The sequence below is a fragment of the Equus quagga genome, chromosome 5 (genome assembly GCF_021613505.1).
Source record: "Equus quagga isolate Etosha38 chromosome 5, UCLA_HA_Equagga_1.0, whole genome shotgun sequence".
NCBI classification, from domain to species: Eukaryota; Metazoa; Chordata; class Mammalia; order Perissodactyla; family Equidae; genus Equus; species Equus quagga.
The window spans coordinates 93,424,102-93,446,621 of NC_060271.1; the positions used below are offsets into that span (position 1 = coordinate 93,424,102).

At 40.2% G+C, this 22,520-nt stretch overlaps 2 protein-coding genes across 5 annotated transcripts in view; one reads left to right on the forward strand and one right to left on the reverse strand.

Annotated features, from left to right (window-relative positions):
- RTN4 (reticulon 4) overlaps window positions 1-12,854 on the forward strand; it is a 79,013-nt gene extending 66,159 nt beyond the window's left edge. Inside the window, exons 5-9 of the mRNA XM_046661455.1 lie at window positions 781-919; window positions 8,357-8,426; window positions 8,944-8,990; window positions 11,402-11,460; window positions 11,854-12,854. Of these exons, the coding sequence (XP_046517411.1) occupies window positions 781-919; window positions 8,357-8,426; window positions 8,944-8,990; window positions 11,402-11,460; window positions 11,854-11,896 (358 nt within the window). The 3' untranslated portion in view covers window positions 11,897-12,854. The remainder of the gene's footprint in view (window positions 1-780; window positions 920-8,356; window positions 8,427-8,943; window positions 8,991-11,401; window positions 11,461-11,853) is intronic.
- Window positions 12,855-13,095: 241 nt separating this feature from the next.
- Window positions 13,096-22,520, reverse strand: part of EML6 (EMAP like 6) — a 253,213-nt gene continuing 243,788 nt past the window's right edge. For 3 of the 4 annotated variants that reach the window (XM_046663360.1, XM_046663358.1, XM_046663359.1), the window contains 7 exons: window positions 22,295-22,483; window positions 20,809-20,981; window positions 20,240-20,402; window positions 18,294-18,397; window positions 17,420-17,573; window positions 16,909-17,009; window positions 13,096-14,995 (listed from right to left, as the gene is read on the reverse strand). In XM_046663360.1, the coding sequence (XP_046519316.1) occupies window positions 14,971-14,995; window positions 16,909-17,009; window positions 17,420-17,573; window positions 18,294-18,397; window positions 20,240-20,402; window positions 20,809-20,981; window positions 22,295-22,483 (909 nt within the window). In that variant the 3' untranslated portion in view covers window positions 13,096-14,970. The remainder of the gene's footprint in view (window positions 14,996-16,908; window positions 17,010-17,419; window positions 17,574-18,293; window positions 18,398-20,239; window positions 20,403-20,808; window positions 20,982-22,294; window positions 22,484-22,520) is intronic. The other variant, XR_006888845.1, reaches the window with a different exon arrangement.

Genomic DNA, 22,520 nt, shown 5'->3' on the forward strand with positions numbered 1-22,520 from the left:
AAAAAAACAAATCCATAATAATAACTACCATTTATTGAGTGCTTCTCTGTGCCTGATGATGTTAACCACTTTACTCATTTGAATCCTCATGATAATCTCCATTTTATAAATGAGGCAACTGAAGTTTAGAGGGAAGACTAAATAACTTTCCAACGTTACAAGGCCAAGTAAGAGGCAGAGCTTAAGATTCAAGCTCAGATCAGTCTGGTTTCAAACCGTATGCTTTTTTTTATGCTCATCAGCTAAGATTTGTGGCATGATAGGCTCTTCCATTTTGAAGCTGAAATTTCAAGTTACTGAATTCCAAGTTTGTTTCCCCCTCTGTAAAATGGAATAATACCATCTATCTCACAGAGTTGTCGTGAAAATTAAGTCTGTACATAAAACACCAGACACATAAGAGCCACTCAATAAATGTTGGTCCCTCCCTCAAACTTATGTAACATCATTACTTGATCCATATGAAGAGAAAGCTAAAGAGAAACAAATCACCAGTCTTTACAATAAGCAAAATAATTTAGTAGGTCTTCTGGTAAAGTTTGAAATCAATTTATGTTTTTACTCATTAATATCAATGGGATAAAATATTGGAAAAAATACTTGCATTAGAATTATCTTGCTTGGTGAACTTTTACATTGTGCTTAATTTGGAAATAGTAGGCTTTTATAGTAAAATATTTTATTGATGTCTTCCTTTACAGATATACAATTGCTCATTGACAAGACATCCAGGGAGAATCACTCCAGTCAGTGACAGTTATGTTGTGTTTTGTTTTCTAGGGCGTATTTGGAATCTGAGGTCGCTGTATCTGAGGAGCTAGTTCAGAAATACAGTAATTCTGCTCTTGGTCATGTGAACTGCACGATCAAAGAACTCAGACGCCTCTTCTTAGTTGATGACTTAGTTGATTCTCTGAAGGTAGGTTTATTTGCTTTTCATTTTTGACATACCTAGAATTTAATATTAAAAGAGTTAAAGAGTATAAAATTCTATTTATCTATATTAAAGTAAATGGTAAAGATGTAATGAAATCATGTGACTGTTAACTTGGATTTCAAAATTCAGAATCCAATCAGATATTTAAAATGGAGAAAACTACTATTCTTTTTTAAAGGAAAATAAGTTATAAATTCATACTTTTGGAAATCAAGGATTAAAAGTTAGAAAATTAAAGGGAATTTTGATTATAAGAATAAAGATTATCTAATAGATTTAATACCAGATGTGATTTAATCTGCTTGACTTTAGAGTCTAAGTACTTAATTTCTTAGTTTGTGTGTAATTCATATATACAGACAAGCTATTTCATATTTTGGACTCTTTTTGGAATATTTATTCTGAAAAACCTTTAATATTCTAAAACACCTTATCTAATATTCAGTTGGTAATTGTTGGAAGTTTTTCTTAGGTTTTGGATCTTGCTACACAGCAGCTGTTAAGAGTCTCACCTTGCAAATAAACTCTCCCACGGTTCAGACTGACTCAAAGCAAGCACTAAACCAGTCATGTACCTTGAGCCCCAAGCACTGGGACTTAGTGCTTTTCCTTTACACAGAAGTTGCTGTTTGTGTTTTGTGTGTTATTGCCTGTGACTGTGCTCAAGACAGACTCGTTTCCATTCTGTCTGGGTAGAAATGTACTATGGTAGTAATTATCATAATTTTCCTTTTCCAAGAGCTATGCACTGGTTTGTAGTTTATCATGCAAGCCAAGGATATCATAGCAATGGGGCCTTTAGACTGAGTGAAACAATTTCTGAACTGGTCAGAATAGGTTTAAATGCTCAAAATGCTTTTAACTAATATCTTGGTCTTAATAAGCCAGTAGATGGACATTATTTTCAGCTGTGTGCTTCTCTCAGTTTATTTAAGACTTGGCACCTCAGCTACTTTTATGAGAGAAAGAATTTTTTTTTGCTGTTAAATCTCATTTTTAAATTTCTTTTGAAAATTACCGTAGTTGTTTTTTTTAAAGCAATTATGTTATTCATGAGGAAGCTGTCATAAATGAAAGAAACTGAACTTGATAAATTCTTGCCTTGAGTGACTCTGCTAATTTGAAAGTAACAGAAAGTGGTACAAAAAGAGAGATTTACTTCCTGGAAAACTTTATTTTTATGAAGTTTTCTTATATTTTTAAAACATTGTTTCTTAATATTGGAAAAAATACTTGCATTAGAATTATAGTTTACTACATTCTCTCCTTAAGGATTAACAGTAGTTTTGAAAAGAAAAAAAATAAAAGAAGAAAACTAACTTGAATGGTTTTCTGAGTAGTGTTTTTTGCAAGCCCAGAGCTCAAGGAAAGGTGCTTGATGACTTCCCCAGATCGAAATTCATTCAGAGTTCCAAATAAATAACAGTTGTTTCAATATATTAACACATAGAATGAACTTTGCAGTTAGGTCTCAAAATCTGTTGAGGCAAAAGAATACGGCAGGGTATCTGTTTTTTTCTCCCAGTATAAAGGTGATGGGTATGAAGCCTTTGACAATTCAGGTGCATGCTCTGATAATACACATGAAGGGTCTTCCTTGATAAACCTTGTGGTTCTGCCACATGGGGAGACTTTAAACCTTCTCGTAATGTCCTTGTGTGTGAATAGTATAGATGGCATCTCTTTGTGTCCACTGAATAAGCATACTATAGAATCACAAGTACTTGCTTAAAATGTCTCCTAATTATTGAAAAAAGCTGATAAAAACCTTAACACTCTTGGCTCTTTATAAAAATAGCTTAGTAATATTCCCTTGAGAGAGAATTCTTTGAACATTTGCCAGTCTTATGCCCTAGTTTTTGTTTATATAGAGAGCATTTTTAAAAAGAAAATGATTTTCCTTCTGACTATTTCTTTTTGCCTTTTAAACCACAGCAGCGGGTAGGACAGTCATATTCTCTCTCCCTAAAGCAAGCAAAAACGTTTTTTTTCAATTCTCATTCTATTTTTACTTTTTCAACGTAAAGGAAAAATCAGTTTGCCCTGTTAGACTGATTTATTTTACTGCCTTATTTTCAGATTTTAAATCTGTGAAAGTTTGCTAATAGCCTCAGTCTCTTCAGTTTCCAGATGAATTTGCGATCTTGTTAAATAACACTGAGTTTTAAAATATTTATGGGAACCAGCTTTTGATTGGAATTACTTGGATTTAGTAGGATTCATAGCTAGGAAAATGGAAACCAGCCTAATTTCAAGAAAATGCAGTGAGAATTAGTCTCATTTATAAATTTTTTCATTTAGAAAATAGACATTATATCAAGCTTTGTGGCTTGTTTAAAATAATAGCTTTTAAACAAAAATTTAAAAGAGGTTTCTCTATAACTCACTGTCTTCATGAATGTTTGGTACCCTCACATTTATATAATATATATTTCTAGATTCTGGGTCACAATTACTACTACTTCTGTTTGAAACTTTCTTCCTCAGAAATTGAAAATTTAGCACCACCTTTTCACTTTTTTTTTTTTTTTTTTTGCAGTGTGAGGGAGGAGGCTATTCTTTTAAGTGTGATCAAAGAAATAACCAAGGTTTTTCAGGCCTGTTGAAAAAGACCTGACATGAGATGGTGGTTATCGTGCCTGGTCTAGGTCTTCTGGTGGTTGATTTGGACAAGTAAAAATAAGATGTGTTCTGCAGATTTCTCCTTTGAATTCTCATGAACTCGTTCCATTTGTTTTGCTCTTTTGCAATTAACTACAAGCTTCTAAGTCCTAGAGAATATGTCAATTGTATATAGATTGAGCAACAACCCATTTCCCAAAGGATTAATTTTAGTCAAATATTATGGGCAAAATCCCTGACAAAATATTTCTAATTCCATTCAGTAGAACTTATTTCAAACATTAGTATAAAATTTCACCATCGCCACATGTTTTTGAGTAATCTTCAGGATTTGTTTTAAAGGTTATGTTTCTTAACGTGGGTTTATTCCACTGAGTGCCAGACATAAGGTAGGGGAGGAGAATGAATGACAGGGAAGTGGAGGGGGAGTGTTCTCTAGTAAAGTTACGCTGGGAAAGCTGTTTATGTATCCTTTTCTCGGAGAGTCTAGTGTATGTCAGTTCATTAGTCTCTGAGAAGTCAGAAGGAGGCTGGATAACTTTATTTAACCTAGTGATATTTGTCAACCTGGTTTAAATGACACCCATTTCAACCAGAAAACTAGTATAAGAGAGTTGAACAATTTAAACCATCTAGTTAAGGTTTAATTCTGTTTCTGTGATTGAGCTGCTGTGTAAGGGATCTTTGATAGGGGTTCTTGTTTTAAAACAGTGGTTCGCAGTCTTGGAACCACCTGGGGAGCTATAAAATTTACTGCTTTCTAGGAGGGGGGAGGGGAGGGGAGAAGGTGGTCCCATCCCCTGAAGTTGTGATTTAATTTTTCTGGGGATACTGCCTGGAGAATTACTGTTTTAAAAGTTGTAGCATTAAGCTATAAACCCCGGGCTATAGTTCCTCCCCGCTTCTACCTCTTACCCTCACCCCACACACACCTTCCCCCATTATAAAAGAAAAGCATGTGGCAGTCCTTGCTGGGCTCAGCTTTGGGGCTTCTTCATTAAGGCTCTGAGCTTTATTAGAGGGTTCCTTCCTTTTGAAGCCTCAAATCACAAAAGATCCAATAATTTTATTTACTAGATACTAAGAGCAGGTGTTTTAGGCAGAGGTTCTTATTTTTCTGTCATATGGCTTTGGGTGATAAAGACGATTCTGTATGACACTAGTTCTGTGACTTTCAGTGAAAATATGTTAAAACTTTTGTAAGAAGATTTCTAGCTATAGTCGCCTGAACATTAGGCAACTATAATGTTCCGGAGTACAATCTTAAATCTGAAAGTGAGCAAAAAAAAGGCCTGAACTCCTGAAATAGCTGACCCAAAAGAACATTAAAATCTAGCCCTCGGGCTCTTACAAGGTTATTAACATGCACATTTTGACAGCTTCCTTTCTGTTTCTTTGGCTCACAGAAAAATTAGAAGGGAAGTGGGCTGGGGAAAATGTAGAGGCAGTCAATGTGATATGAAGGACGCTGAATATGTCAAAAAATGTCAAATAATTTTCAGTATTTAAAAATGTAGGAGAAGTTTGAACATGTCAGAGTTGCCAAAATAACTTCTGAAATTAAGCACCTTCCCTCCGTTTTCCTTAAAAATGCACCCCCTCCCCCACCATTGAGACATCATCTAATAAAAATCAGCAGAGCTTTTTAGTGAGGTATCTGATGCACAGTTAAATTCCCTGTTCCCCTGGACAAAAGACAGACAAGACACGGCCCTTGTCCTCTTTCAGGAAGAATTGATTAGACCTTCATGGTACTTTGGCCCTCTTTCCTCCAGTTCGTTACTGCCCAAAGAGAGATGAGCTTTGACTTCCAAGTTAATATGCATTGGCTGTAATGTTGCAAAGTATTTGCCATGGAATAGCATAGAATTTATAATTCCAAAATGAGAGCTGCCTGTGTGTTTCTTTAAAGTGTTTATTGACCTTCTTTCTGCCTCTTTAGGATAGCATGCTTATTCATGACCAATTCCTATTAATAATGGTTACTCTGTAGGTGTTTTTACAGTAGAGCAAAGCAGATGGATTCTGGAGTCAGATAAGCCTGAGATCACTGACCTCTGGTCTGACAACTTGCTTAATTACTCGGTTTCCTCTTCCACAGGGGTAATAACAGTATTTAACTTTGGGGGTTATGATGAGATTAACTGACCTAATGTATGTTCAAAAAAATGTTAGTTGCTGTTGTTATTATCTAACATTTCCGATAATTATGCAATTACTAGATGCTAGTTCTTAACTCTTTTCTCTTTTGGTGATGTGTTCTCTGGAAACCCTTACCCATTAATTTTGTTTTAGGCCTCTGAACTGTTAACCTTTCTCCAAACTTAGCTGCAACATTTAAAAATTCTTGGATAGCACATAAAAGTGGGAATTTCGGGTTCTCTCTTAAAATGGGAAAATTTGGCAACATTTGCCTGGAATATGTACGTGGCAACAGTCTGTGGAGCTGGGTTGTGGGTGCCTCCTTGAGAGGGAGAATGCATATGTCCGTTTGCCTCAGTTCTCACAAAATCCTCACATAAATGCCACTTTTCTGGCCCCACAGACATTTGAAGGCCACTCTGTTCCTCTCTGTGCCTCTGGATAGCCTCCCTTTTAGGAAGAGTGTCCTTCAAGAGGCAAGTCCAGTGACATTTGAGCCCCTTGGATGGCCCAGGTGTAGAATCTCAGGCTTCTCTCCTGTGGATTTGGAGTGTGGCCTTGTCAGTGACTTAATGACCAAATTAAGACTTATTTTTAGCCTGTGTGTTAGTATCTGAATTCTGTCGTGGTAAGAGTGTCTTTACTGCTAAAGCAGTTTCTTCTAAAACGTGGAAGGTTGACTCTTCCCTTTGGACTTGTGGATGGTGATGGATGAAAATAGCTCTGTTGCTCTATAGTAAACCTCCTCAAGTGCAAAAGTTATACTTAGCTTCCACAATAAAAGTCTTTAAAACTATGTAAGAGGGAAAAGGCTTGCTAACTAGAGTCATGCTTCAAACCTTTCTACCAGTGTTTCCATAGCAGTTGCTAAGACCAGGGCAGCATTTAATTTTTGATTTTGAATTGACAGGTGTTATGAGTGTTTACCATGTGCTGACTGGAACATTAAATTCAGTTGTAGGGGGAGCCAGAGTGGTGTTACTGGTAGAAGTGACAGTTGGTGGAGGAATCCAAAGTGTCTTCCTGACCTGCAGTGGTTATGCTCACTAGAGTCTGAACACCTTAATTACTGCTCACACCCAGCTCATAGGAGACATCCAGTCAGGTTTTCTTGAATGAGTGAACACATGGAGAAAGATCTGTGCGTTATTCTTTAGATCAAGGATCAGCAGACTGCAGTTTGTCTAGCCCGTGGCCTATATTTGTATAGCCTGGGAGCCAAGAATGATTTTTACATTTTTAAAGGAATATATGACAAAGACCCCTTGGCCCACAAAACCTAAAATGTTTATTATCTATCTTACTTTACAGAAAAAGTTTGCCAATCCCTGCTTTAGATGATGGAGGTGCTAACTCCTCTTACCTCCTCTCTTCATATATACTGTGTTATATGTACCTAAATACTCACTGTAGATGGTGGCATCGTGGTGCCGTATTTGTTACCTACTAAATAGCGCAGAGTGATTGCGAGACACATGCGGCTTTTAATAGGAAGCAAAGGAATTGCTGATGACGACTATTTAATAAAATCCAAATGGACTTTGTGTTTGAGTCTTCCAGAACTGCTTTGAACATGTCATTGAGTCTTTGTACTATATGATGTCACTGAGTTTTTGAACTGGAAGAAAACTTTGAAATTCTCTTGTGCAACCATCTCATGAATAAACTAAAAGTATGGAGAGGAAATAAAGGACTTCCCAAAATGAAATCACTTTTTAGAAGCAAAGCCTTTTCCAAACTGCCTGATTTGGTTAAAAAAAAATCCCAGATTTTGAGACCAAGATTACTAAAGTAGGAGAGTTTAGTCAGTTCACCACAGTCCCCAGCCCCTGGAGGGGACTGAAATCTGACTTCCGGCAAATTATTAAACCTCTCCCTTTAGTGTCTGCATCTGCTGTAGTGAGGATAGTGCCTGCCTCATACAGTTGTTAAGAGGAATAAATAAGTTTATATTTGTAAAGCATTTAAAACAGTGCCCAGCACTAATATAATAGAGACTACATTACTGTTTGTTAAGTAAATAAAGGCGGCAGTGGCTAAAGGAAGAATAATGGTCAGTTTTAATAATAGATATAAAAGTATGTGGAGTCCTCATTCTCAGGGTTAACCATGACTGTGAAATCATGTATCACTGGGCAGACAGTGCCTCTGATCCTTCATAAAATGCTAGAGGTGATATTTTTGGTACTGGAAATCTAGTCTCCCTGATAATAAGTACCCTCTGCCCCCATTATTGCTTATTCAGATGTCTGAGATTTTAATGTCTGAATTATTCAGCTCATATATATCTTTAAGCACTTGTTAGTACTTTAAAATCAGTTTTAATAGCTAATTCTCATACCTTTCAGTCTTCCCATTTAAAAGTTCAATGCTAGAGAGCTACCTTTGGTATGTTTTCTGATCTCAGAGAAAACAGAATAAACTACTTGGTAGTGTAGTCCAGAGAAAGTGGATCGAATCTCTTGTTTTAATTGGGATTCTGAAATTCTGAATTGCGACAGGTGACTTAGAACTGAAGCATCCATAATACTTTACCAAGTCTCTCCGAGGAGTATGCCTCTGGGAGCTTAGCATTTAGATGAGTTGCTTTTATTTGAAAGCTTAATTAAGAAACTTGAATTTCATTTTTAATAAGCTAATGTTTTTTTTTTATAGTTTGCAGTGTTGATGTGGGTATTTACCTATGTTGGTGCCTTGTTCAATGGTCTGACACTACTGATTTTGGGTAAGTCTATAAAACCGCTGAAATGAAAAATTGCAGAAAAAGAAAGATTGTGAGCAAGAAACTTAGGGACATTTTAGTGGAGAATATTCTTACATTGTAGGAAAAATAGAAGGTGTACATTTGAGGTTGTGATCTCTTTAAATAAATTGCTGATACTGTTTACTGAAACACTTTTAGTTTTAGTTTTAGTTCCTGAAGACTGCTCCAACTAACAGTGGTAAAACCAGATCAAGGGTGGCCTTACCTGCTGGAGCACTCATAAAACTGACCAACCAGGGATGCCTTTATTTTGTAGTCTCTGTGATGTTATCTGAAGCCAGGAATGGTTTCTGCAGCCTCCCTTGGTTAATTCATTGCCCTGGAGTGGCTCCCCACCAGCAGATGCTCCTTGTGTATTATATTCGCTTATTAGGAATACTGCCTGGCTATCCTAAGAGTGTTGCCAGTTTGATGGCTTTTTAGTGTTTGTTCCTTAAATCCTAAGTCTTTTTTAAAGGTTGTGTATTTCCTTTTTCAGCTCTGATTTTACTCTTCAGTGTTCCTGTTATTTATGAACGGCATCAGGTAATTTCTTTTTTTTTTTTATTGAGTTAATGATAGGTTACAATCTTGTGAAATTTCAGTTGTACATTAATGTTTGTCAGTCATGTTGTAGGTGCACCACTTCACCCTTTGTGCCCACCTCTGACCCCACCTTTCCCCTGGTATCCACTAAACTGTTCTTAGTCCATAATTTTAAATTCCTCATATGAGTGGAGTCATACACAGATTATCCTTCTCTCGCTGGCTTATTTCACTTAACATAATTCCCTCAAGGTCCATCCATGTTATTGCAAATGGAATGATTTTGTTCTGTTTTACAGCTGAGCAGTATTCCATTGTATATATGTACCACATCTTCTTTATCCATTCGTCTGTTGCTGGGCACTTAGGTTGCTTCCATGTCTTGGCTATTGTAAATAATGCTGCAATAAACATTGGGGTGCATAGGACTTTTGGGATTGCTGACTTCAAGCTCTTTGGATAAATACCCAGTAGTGGGATGGCTGGATCGTATGGTAGTTCTATTTTTAATTTTTTGAGGAATCTCCATACTGTTTTCCATAGTGGCTGCACCAGTTTGCATTCCCACCAGCAGTGTATGAGGGTTCCTTTTTCTCCACAACCTCTCCAACATTTGTTACTATTAGTTTTAGATATTTTTGTCATTCTAACGGGTGAAAGGTGATATCTTAGTGTAGTTTTGATTTGCATTTCCCTGATGATCAGCGATGATGAGCATCTTTTCATGTGCCTATTGGCTATCACTATCTCTTCTTTGGAGAAATGTCTGTTCATGTCTCCAGCCCATTTTTTGATGGGGTTGTTTGATGTTTTGTTGTTTAGTTGCGAGAGTTCTTTATATATTAAGGATATTAAGCCTTTGTCAGATATATGACTTGCAAATATTTTTTCCCAGTTAGTGGGTTGTTTTTTTGTTTCAATCCTGTTTTCATTTGTCTTGAAGAAGCTTTTTAGTCTGATGAAGTCCCATTTGTTTATTCTTTCTATTGTTTCCCTTCTCTGAGAAGGCATGGTGTCCGAAAAGATCCTTTTAATACTGATGTCAAAGAGTGTACTGCCTACGTTTTCTTCTAAAAGCCTTATGGTTTCAGGTCTCACCTTTAGGTCTTTGATCCATTTTGAGTTTATTTTGGTGAATGGTGAAAAAGAATGGTCAATTTTCATTCTTTTACATGTGGCTTTCCAGTTTTCCCAGCACCATTTGTTGAAAAGACTTTCTTTTCTCCATTGTATGCCCTCAGCTCCTTTGTCAAAGATAAGCTGTCCATAGATGTGTGGTTTTATTTCTGGGCTTTCAGTTCTGTTCCCTTGATCTGTGCACCTGTTTTTGTACCAGTACCATGCTGTTTTGATCACTGTAGCTTTGTAGTATGTTTTGAAGTCAGGGATTGTGATGCCTCCCGTTTTGTTCTTTTTTCTCAGGATTGCTTTAGAAATTCGGGGTCTTTTGTGAATTTAGGATTCTTGTTCTAATTCTGTAAAGAATGCCATTGGGATTCTGATTGGGATGGCGTTGAATCTGTAGATTGCTTTAGGTAGAACGGACATTTTAACTATGTTTATTCTTCCAATCCATGTACATGGAATGTCTTTCCATCTCCTTATGTCGTCATCCAATTCTCTCAGAAAGGCCTTGTAATTTTCATTATATAGGTCCTTCACTTCCTTAGTTAAATTTACCCCAAGGTATTTTATTCTTTTTGTTGCGATTGTGAATGGTATTTTGTTCTTGAGTTCTTTTTCTGTTGGTTCATTACTGGAGTATAGAAATGCTACTGATTTATGCAAATTGATTTTATACCCTGCAACTTTGCTGTAGTTATTGATTACTTCTAACAGTTTTCCAATGGATTCTTTGGGGTTTTCTATATATATAGGATCATGTCGTCTGCAAACAGTGAGAGTTTCACTTCTTCCCTCCCTATTTGGATTCTTTTTATTCCTTTTTCTTTCTGATTGCTCTGGCCAGGACCTCCGGTACTATGTTAAATAAGAGTGGTGATAGAGGGCATCCTTGTCTCATTCCTGTTTTCAGGGGGATGGCATTCAGTTTTTGCCCATTGAGTATGATGTTGGCTGTGGGTTTGTCATATATGACCTTTATTATGTTGAGGTAGTTTCCTTCTATGCCCATTTTGTTCAGAGTTTTTATCATAAATGGCTGTTGGATCTTGTCAAATGCCTTCTCTGCATCTATGGCATCAGGTAATTTCTTAACTGTAGATTTCAGAATACAGAGCTTGCTCTATTACATGGAACTTCCAAACATATCAGTGCCAGTTTCCAAAGCCTTATAAAAATGAGAAATGTGGTTCCGTAAGCCTTTATTTTGTTGGAACATAGATGCTAATGTTAATAAGATGCTTCAGCTATGGTAATTTTCAAATAACCCCTTTATACTTCTCTTTCAGGCACAGATAGATCATTATCTAGGACTTGCCAATAAGAATGTTAAAGATGCTATGGCTAAGTAAGTATTGAAAATCTGCAACTTTTACTAAGGATAAAGTGTAGCAGACTTTGAGAACAGTGCACTATGTTCATATGACAGGCATAGTGAGTAGCAAGTCTCAGTCAGACCTAAAATGTGACATCAGTGTTGCTAAAAGACTTTTTCTAACATTTGAATCATTTAATTTCTATATTTATTATGTGTATTTAAGGCTTTGTTTACATCTAATTCGTGAGGCCAAGGTGGCAAAATTATAGCTTGTAGTTTGATAGCCTTAGGATTTCATTTCTTGTATAAGCTGAGTAGTATACAGGTAGTTCTTGAAGGATTGCATTTTAAGAAGCAGAAAACAAAATACTTAAAATATAAAAATATTTACATTGACCTTTTCCCCCTCCTTTTCATTTGTAGAATTCAAGCAAAAATCCCTGGATTGAAGCGCAAAGCTGAATGAAAAAGCCTGAAATAATTAACAATAGGAGTTTATCTTTAAAGGGGATATTCATTTGATTACATGGGGGGGTCAGGGAAGAATGAAACCTTGACATTGCAGTTTCACAGATCTTTATTTTCAGCAATGCAGTGTCTGAGGAGAAATCACCTGTCTTGACTGCCATGTGTTCATCACCTTAAGTATTGTAAGCTGCTATGTATGGATTTGAACCGTAATCATTTGTTTTTCCTATATGAGGCACTGGTGAATAAACAAAGATCTGAGAAAGCTGTATATTACATTTTGTTACAGGTAGTCTTGCTGTATTTTGGGAATTGCAGAGAAAGTGGAGCTGAAAAAAATAACCCTTTTCACAGTTTGTGCACTGTGTATGGTCTGTGTAGATTGGATGCAGATTTTCTGAAATGAAATGTTTAGACGAGATCATACCACTAAAGCAGAAGTGAAAAAACTTGCCTTTCTGGTATGTTCTAGGTGTATTGTGAATTTTACTGTTATATTAATTGCCAATATAAGTAAATATAGATTATATATATATCTATATATAGTGTTTCACAAAGCTTAGAGACCTTTACCTTCCAGCTGCCCCACAGTGCTTGACTTTCAGAGAGTCTTTGGTTGTACGTGTGTAGTTCCAAAGCACATAAGCTAGAAAAAGAAAATATATTTCTAGGTGCACTACCATCTGTTTTGAACGTGAACCGACGCCATGCACATAGAACTCTTCACGTCGACTGCATCGCACAGACTTGCTATAGTTAATTTTGTCACAAACTCTGACTCTGTGGACTGAATCTAATGCTTCCAAAAACGTTGTTTGCAAATATCAAACATTGTTATGCAAGAAATCATAAAATGAAGATTTATACAATTGTGGTTTAAGCTGTACTGAACTAAATCTGTGGAATGCATTGTGAACTGTAAAAGCAAAGTATCAATAAAGCTTATAGACTTAAAATATGTTTGGTATTTTGGTTTCATGAAACTGCAGATTAAAAGTATACACAAAGGATAGTCTTTGCTTCGACCGGTGGGTGGACGCTTGTACTTTTAGAAAGGGTTTCAGCTCGTGGTGCAGCTGTGTTTACTTTGAAAACAAAAGGACATGTTTACATAATCAAATTTATTTGACACATACCAAAATGTTTTTAAATTATGTATTTTTCATACTTTGAAAATAAATTCATGCACCAATATCTTAACATATAGTGGAATACAGTGCAGGATTTATGAACATAAACTCATACCATATAAATGTTGTTTACAAATAAGATTTAAGAAGTTTTCTTGACACATAGACACTATTGCTCTTTAAATATAGTTGTACATATCATCATTGATCAACTCAGTGTTCTTCCACGTGGTTATTTCAATGCAAGATCCAGTCAGTATGAAAGAGCAGTGGTACAATATAGGCAGACATGGTTATCAACTCAGCATCACCAGTCACATGGTTACAGAAAACAGAATTAGGACTGCATAGGGACTCTAACTGTGGGCCCAACAACCTATCAGTGGATTAATGTAAGGCATTAATAAATTGGCATATAAAAATAGCTTAATGAGTGATCTAATCCATTTAGAATGCTGAAGCACTTCTGTGGTGAATATTAATCTATTTAATTGAAAATGCTTCATTTCTCCTTTTCTCTAAACTGACAACTGCAAATAGCCAGTACTTCAGAGCCAGAATTCTAATTCACCAACCAGAAGGACTAACTGGCATATATATGCTCAGAGCCCCCAGTCCCTCTCCAGCCTTCCCTTCAGTGTGTGTCGTCAGCCCTCTACTGTGGTCAGTGGTGGACTGAGTATAAAGTGTGATTGAGGTGGTTCAGGGATGTCTTCCGGTTACTATTTTCCAAGTCACATTCTGTTATCCAACCAACCAACCAACTCTGAGGAACTCTAAGCTAGATTATTTTGTTTTATAATCTTGATTTATCAAATATTGCTTGAGCCAAGAAATTTGTTTTGCAGAGAATTTTTTTTTTTTTAAATCTGGACTTAACCTACATAGTTCACCTGAAGCAAATCCGTGGGGTCAAGCCAACCCTACTCTGGGAATGGTAAACCCAGTGCAGCCTCAGGTCACCACGTTCATTACCATTTTCAATTTAACAAGATAAATCAGCTCATCTTCCTGGACCAGCTTGAGCTTTTTTCACTTCCACGTTGTAGTAGAGGTTTATTTTATTTGAATTCTATTTTGGATTTTGTGGGTTTGGCACTAAACGTATTGAAAACCCATTCTACTACCCCGTCCCTCCTGAATTTACGTTTCTTTGCTGCTCACCTTCCCAAAGCCACTATTTCCTAAGTTGGTAACTGATGTGTTTCATTTAGGAAGCCTTGACATAAACACATGACATGGGTGACAGACCAGGAATCTGCTCAGGGTCTGTAGCCGTCCTCAGCGTTGAGGTGTTAGCACCATATGTAGAAAAGAGATAATCTGTGGGAGGTGAGACAACAGCCCACACAACGGGAAACTTGCAAAGGCACTTAATGAATATAAAACTCTGCAAATGAAGCTTTAAAAAATTAAGTTTCTCAACTTGTTCATACGTGGCTCATTTGGTTTTGAAAGCTAAATGTGGAGAACAGAGGCTATCAATATTTCTGGTACTTCGGTGCATCTAACTTAAGCTGTCTTGTTCAACTTATTTGTAAAAACGAACATTTTTAAAGTATATAGAAACATAGCAAAACATCTTTTGTAAAAGTTTCGATGCAAATGAAAAGCTACATATTGGTTAGGGTAACAGGCTTTAAATTTTGTCAGTGGGCTACATTATCAGGATTTTTTGTCAATGTAGTTAGTGTGTATAGTGTGTAGTCTCAGGAACATAGGGAAGCAGTCTTAACATGTTAGAACTGACCTTCCTTGGTCTCAGTTTTGGAGATTCCAGATGATGGGGGCAGTCACACCACCTCACTTGCACTTCCAGCTTGTGCGGCCCGCAGCATTGTAGGCATTTCCCAGCAGCCGGGGGGGAGGAGGTGCCTCATCACTGCCTCTGCAGTTGCTGGGTAGTAGCAGCAGCAGCAATAAAGGAAGAGGTTTCTGGCATTTACAGACATCGCCACACAAATACACTGAAAAAGCAGACCAAATGTTTTGCATGGCTGAACATCATACTTTTTTGTCAAGTGACAAAAAACGGTCTTGGGTCAGGTGAGGTATTGAACATTTTGATTCAAAAAAGCAAAAACCAGGGATCTTGCCACCAATGAACAGTCTTACTGCTTTTTTTAAAAAAGGTTTCTTGTTTTTTGTTTTGTTTGGCTCTTTCAGTGTCCGTGCTGAATGTGAGGACTTTTGGCAATTTGACTTCACACTCTCTCTCTCTCATTACTATTGAAAAGGCTTTATCGGCTCCACTTGAGTAGGAGAGCCCTCTCTAGTGTTTAGCACAGAGCCAGGATCACACTGTGCTCCCATGACTACAAAGGCCTAGGGGCCCTGCATTTTTATGGTTACTTCTAAGCCTTTTGCAGTATCCAAAAGTCACCTCGTATCTCCTGCACTGGGTACCCAACTCACTTTGTCTCTTATTGCTGGCCGGTTCACACTTCAGCTGGTGCTGCTTTGAATGGGTGCTTACACTCCACAGGGAGCTGCTATCAGTCCTATCTCAAGGGTTCTAAGTGCCAGTTGGCACAGCAGACTGAAGATGGGTGCTCCCAGGCAGGCACCAGAAAGCATCTTCCGGGGGCATTTTCTACACAATGCTCTTGGGTAGGCAGTGGATTGAAATTCTCTAGTGCCTTTCCACAACCTCTCTCAGAGCACTAAAAAGTACCTGGAATGCATGCATTTCTTCTTCATCCCCCCAAGAATTTTGCTTGGGCCGAACAGAAACCAATATTCACATTGTGATAAAGCCCTTCAGCTACATTAGACGTGGAGAAGCTGAGTGACTTAGAATGGTGTCCTGTTCCTCCATGCTCCAAATAAGAAATGCCCTTGGTGGAGGGCCGGAAGAAAGCTGCCTTCCTGGAAATGCTGAAGAGGCTGATGTCTCTGGAGCATGCTGGTAGGGCTCCAAAACACCGGAGGACCAGTCACGTCTCACAGAACAATGTGACCGTTTTACACTGAACAGCAGTTATGGTCAAAAATAGCCCTGTCTCGGGAATCCAAATAGCTGGTTGAGGTTCTTCTGCTACTAACTAGCACTGGGCCTAATGGCATCACCCCTCATCTGATCTCATGTGTAAAACTGAGTGACACTTGCCCTACTTATTTCTCAGGGTTGACTGAGGCTCATTATTAGTATTTTTGTTTTTTTATTATTTTTTTATTTGAGGAAGATTAGCCCTGAGCTAACTACTGCCAGTCCTCCTCTCTTTGCTGAGAAAGCCTGGCCCTGAGCTAACATCCGTGCCCATCTTCCTCTACTTTATATGTGGGACGCCTACCACAGCATGGCGTGCCAAGCGGTGCCATGTCCGCACCCGGGATCCGAACCGGCGAACCCCGGGCTGCCAAGAAGTGGACCATGTGAACTTAACTGCTACGCCACTGGGCCGGCCCCAATATTAGTATTTTTAAACCTGTCTTGGTTGTGGATTAATCATCCATCTTAAGAATTCTGGTGCGATAAAAGACATGGATCAAGGTCATTCTAACCCCCTGATTATATGCAATGACCTTGTGGGCTGTCCAAGAGCTCCTACTGAAATCAGCCATCTTGAGCCTCTCACCCACCTGTCTCTCCACCCAGCAATGCTCAGAGGAGCTATCACATGCCCTTGACTTCCCACCAATCTCAGGACAGCTCTAGTGGAGACACGGGTCCATCAAGATTTGGGTTGGGAGTGACCAGAGACTGAATACCTCATACATGGAAAGTCCTCATCCTCATTAGGACTCACTGAATTTCCTGTTTACTATCCTGCCTCAGGCCCTCCCCATTCCCCTGGCGGGGCTGACCCAGGGGACACCTGAGGTGGAGGGGAAGGGAGTGAAGGCCAGGGAGTCAGAGCCAGATTTATCAGGTTGGTACCTGCAGTCGTCTCCTCCAGTGCTGACCACATACTTGTCATCATGAGAGAAACGGATGTTCGTCACATGAGCCGAGTGACCAAAGTAACGCTTGTGTTTGGCCTGTGAGCAAAGTGAATGGAGACAGCTAAGAGACCCTGCTCCTGCCAACAATCAAGGACCACCTTCCAGGACTCAAACCCCCTCCTCCCAGAAGCTTCCTTCATTCATGGGATTACTATGTGGTCTGGACATCTCCATCAGCCAGACTTTCACTGGCTTTCCTGTCTCATTCTTGCTCCACTTGTGGCCACTTTGTCCACCCTCCATCTTCCCTTCTCCCAGCTGCCAGGAATTCCTCTCCAAGGGAGATGAAAAGGTTAGGTGTTGCCAAATCTCTACGGGGCTGGGACAAGATTCCTCTTATTCTCGATTCTAGATGGCCATCTAGATGTGGCCACTATCTTCCGCACACCGCAGAAGAACAGAGAGCCTGGTGGCCGTGCAGGGAGTTTACTCTAAGGAAGACTCACAAATTTTTCTGTGCATGGAAAATCAAAGAGCTTCACCAGCCCAAAGTCATCTCCTGTGACAATGTTGAGGCCAGCATGGGTCACACATGCGCAGTTGACATCAGCCTTGTCTGCATTTCTCGGCCAGATGCCAATGACTTCATCTCCCAGAATGCTGTTACAACAGGAAGAGGCATTAGCAGGAGATGTGTGAGAAGGCTTCCTGCAGTCAGGCATCCTCTCCCAGGGAGAAGAGGCAGAGAGGGGTATTTTGCAGAATTCAGTGTGGTCTTGCGGCTCTTCTCGCTTGAAAGCATCTGTCCCCTTCTCTGTACACCTGTCCTAGCTCTTACTGTTCTCCTCTGCCCCAGTCCCTTTCACCTCCAAAAGAAAAGTTACCTCCATCCTTGATTCTCTTCCTCTTTCCTATAGTCCTCCTGAATATATATATGTTTGGGAGAAGAGTAGGGGCTCCTTCAAACTCACAAGTTGGCGGTCTCTTTTCCCTTGAATTGGCAAGGCCTTGTCTCTCATGCTGCTCACTGGCAGTTCCAGCCTTGCCACTCCCCACTGGTGACTGGAGGCCTCACAATGCACTCCACCTGGGCTTGGCTAAGAGCTGGGATATGGTTTCCCTTTGAACTTGCTGGATGGGGTTGGGGGCTGTAGGATGCATTACACGAAAAGAGGGACTTTGCATTTCAAAAGCCCAAGTCAGATCAAAGCCAGTGGCCCAAACTGGTACCAAGAAAAACCTCCCATCCCCACCCCCCAAAGAAAAGATTGCTCTATCTCTGGGCTCCTTCATCTGCTGGACATATACAAACTTAGAGGCTGAGCCTGGGACAAGAGACTCCCTTGTGACCTTTTCCTCAATTGTTTTTCCTCCAGTCACCTTGTCCAGGAGGCCCAGGTGATCTTCTCAATGACCACGGCTTCTGTTACCTGCTTCCCCAGGGGGACCTCATGCACCTGGCGCTTGTAGGCTCCTGTTGACACCTGCAAGTGGAAGGGAACCATGTCCATCAACTTTCTTTGCATTCCAAAGTACTCCCCTTTTGGTGTACTGTTTCCCAGAACACTAGCCCAGCCTCTGCATCCCCAGGACTTTTCATAAAATCCAAGTTCAGAACAGGCTACAAAGTCTGTGGTCAGCCCACGGCAAAGTTGACATGAGCAGGGCATTTTTCCATATGTTTTTTCGCTATTTTCCAAAGTTCTAAGGCAGTGGTTCCCTAAATGTGGTTCCTGACCAGCAGTATCAGCATCATCTGGAAACTTGTTGGAAACAGACATTCTTGGGCCCCACCCCAGACATACCAAATCACACATTTTGCAGGTGGGGCCCAGCAATTTGTGGGTGGTTTTTCTGGTAAGGAAGACTCCCCCCTGAGCTAACATCCATTGCCAAGCTTCCTTTTTTTTTTTTTTCTCTTTTTGCTTGAGGAAGATTAGCCCTGAGCTAACATCTGTGCCAGTCTTCCTCTTTTTAATTTTGGATGTGGGATGCCTCCATAGCATGGCTGATGAATGGAGCAGGTCCACACGCGGGATCTGAACCCACGAACCCAGGCCACAGAAGCGGAGCGTGTGGAACTTTAACCACTCAGCCACAGGGCTGGTCCCCCCAGCAATCTGTTTTAAAGAAGGCTCCAGGTGATTCTGATGCCCACTCAAGTTTTGGAATCCCTGCTTTCAGAGAATCAAGATCTTTTGGCACAGAGGTAAGGCAAGTTTTCTCAAAGACAGCAGCTCATGGGGATGATTTTTGAAGTGTCTAGGACCTGACCCTTGCTTCTCTGGGATCTTTTAGAGGAAACCAACCATTTTTCAGAAAATGGCCACTGCCTACATCTGCAGCCACCCCAGGTTTCCTGCTGTTCACGGAATGAGCTGAGATCTTTCCCACGTCAAGGCCTTCGCGCAGATGGCCTAGAACGATGCTCCCGCCCCTCTTTGCTGGCTGACTCCTACACATCCCACAGCCCTCAGCTTAAATATCACTGTGCGGAGAGGAAGTGAATCTAAATTCAGCGCCTGTTAAATGCTCCCGGAGCAGCCTGCATTTTTCCTTCTCGGCACATAATCAGTTTGTAATAATATGTATATTTCATAATTATCTGTTTAATGCTTGTCTTCTCCATTACAGGGCAAGCTCCAGGAGCCCTACCAGGCCTATTTTGTCCTTCCAAAAGCCTAGCATAGTGCCTGGTTCAGTGAATATTTGATGAATGGATGTGTCCTTTCTCCTTCCACAGTGAATCTCCAACACCAGGCCTGCTCACAAATGGATAATACTTGTTCAGAGTGCTGGAGAAATTGTTGTTCCATTTTCAGCTGTAAGTCCCAAGAGCGGGACCTCTCTCGATCCCTTCCCACTTGTCAGTTCCCCCCAGGAAATCAGTGATGAGCTCTCACTCCAGGCCCACTGTCTGGAGTCCAGGTCCCAAGTGTGGAGGGGTCACACTACCTGGTAGGATTTGGGACTGAAATGAGTAAGTATAATGAGTGACACAGGCTTAGGTGCAGCCGCAGAAAACCAGGAATTAGGAAGCTCTGAAAGGGGTTGGTGAGAGGAGGATCAAAGACAATCAGGGCTTGTGCTTCCTGCTTTTCTTACTGAAGAATACTATTTCAAATGCTATTTCTTCAACTTTCTTAAATTCTGTAAGTCTCTGTTTCTTCATTTATAAAATAGGAGAAAAGTAACAGTACTTACAGGGTTCCTGTGAAGAGTAAATTAGCACATTGGCTGGCACACAGTAAGCACTCAATCAAAGTAAGCCATTGTTACTATTCCTATTCTTGGTTGTCCCAGATATCAGTAAAGCTGAAGCCTACCTGGATGTATTTGCCATCTGCGGAAAAATCCATCTGAACGACGAAGCTTGGGATATCTTTGCAGTAGCCAATGCGATTCAGGCTCGTCCCCTGAGTGAGGTCATAGAAGTCAACTGTGTGTTCAGAAGAACCAACGGCTAAGAATCTGCTGTCTGGGCTGATTCTAGAAAAAGCAATCCAAGTGGTCCATGAGGAGGGCTGTTTGGGCGGGTCAGGCACGAGGTCTGCTCTGGGACAGGCCTCCCAAGCTCAAAGGCAATGAGATCGCACTTCATTAGCTTCTACATTCTATGGAATTCAACAATTCCTCTGGATCAAATCCCATGGAAGGAGGGAATGGATATGTAGCCTTTTGTAGAATGGCATTTTACAAGAAGTTTTTACCACACTCTTATGGAAATTAGCAAAGACATGTCTGAGAAAGAATGTGTGAGAGGGTCTCCTGTCATAGTTGGCTCATTGAAAGGGGCCCTCTCACAACTGAGTTCTTCATTCCAGCCATGGCCCTTCTGGAATGGGGACCACTGGGAAGGAGAATACCCTCCCTGCCCAGACCACCTGCCATGTACCTGATATCTTGGATAGCAGATTTCCGGTCTCGTTTCTTCCCCCACACTTTCAGGCTGTTCACCAACAAGATGACAAACTCTCCATTCTTCATGCCAATGGCCACCATCTCCCCGTCAGGGCTGTAGGCTGCACACCTGGCCGCGTGGCCCAGGTTCACCTTGTTTAGCAGCTTCTACATTGATACAAAGTAATATCTCCTGAGTCCTTGGCCACCTCAGCTGGTCTCCAGGAGGAGTTGTGCACCCAGGCCAGAGCAGCAGGCTGTCTCTGCTGCCCCTGCATGCCTCCAAGCCTCTTGCTTCTTACAGTAACTGTCCCTGAGGAGCCGGCTGGGCAGCATGTTCGATTAGAGCAGCTTGGGAGACAACATGCTTCTCCATGTTGGCAAGGGTTGACAAACTTTTTCTGTAAATGGTTTGGTAGTAAATATTTTTAGGCTTTGCAGTCTACAGGGTCTCTTACAACCACTCAGCCCTGCCATTGTAGCACAAAAGCAGCTACAGACACTACATAAACGAAAGAGCATGCCTGAATTTGCAGAAACAGGCAGCGGGCCAGACTTGAGCCTCCAGCCATAGACTGCTGACCTCTTGTTCAGGGGAAAGGGTCTGAGCTTTGGCATCTGTCACTTCAAATCCTGAATCCTGGCTCTGTCTCTGGCTGTGTACGTTTGGGGAGGTTACTCCTCCGTTCTCCCATTTGTAAAGAAGCAATATTAACATTGGTCTTGCACAGCTGTTGCAAGCATTAGTGATGGTGGAGATCAGTAAATGACAGCTGTTGTTAACAATAAACATAATAAATAATTAGAAACTAACTTGAGCATAACAACCACATTTAGGGTTTTGCATGTCTGTTCTTTGATTCTTACACTAAAAATATGGCTGAAACATTTACTAGCCATTTTGTAATGAAACCAAGTATTTTAATTATTAAAACTGAAGTACCTATTTTAATATCAGGTAAGGCTTGGTAACATCAATCTTTTTTCCCCAGATTATCCCTCGCTATTTTATATTTTCACTCCCGATGAATTTTTATTTTAACTTAATTTTTAAATTGTTTCTCCAAACTCTAAGAGAAGCCTTGTGGGGATTCTGATTGAAATGTTCCCATTGGGAACATCTGACATTTTAGCTCATTTTCAGTCTTCCCATCCAGGAAGACATGATTTGTCTCTTTATTTTTTAGGTTTTGTGAGTTCTTTCATCACAAGAGAATAATCATTCTGAATTAAGATGATTCCTGTACTATAAATATTCATAGATGGGCATACAGCTAAAAGATATATAGATTGGGTGCATGTGAATGGGACTCCTTTCATTACTACGTCCTCTAATCTAGTTGCTGAACTGCCGCTGATCTCTCGTCCAGCTCCATCCCCTGTCTCTGGCCTCATGCTAGCCAAACCTTGCCTCACTCCAGGCTCCTGCTGCTGTGAGGCCCACTTGTGGGCATCTGAGCCGGGCAGAGTCGGCCCCTCACCTTGTCAGCCAGGTCCCAGATGCGGGCTGTGCCATCGTTACTGGCAGAGATGAAGATGTCCTTGGAGGGGTGTGTGGCCAGGCCCCAGATCTCCCCTTCCATGTGTCCATCAATCAGGATGTTGGAAGCAGCATTTTTTTCACCAACTTCAATTATTTCTCCATCTTTGGTTCCCACTAAAATTTTTCCCTGTTGCAATCAAAAGATTATTGGAAAAAAGACAAAC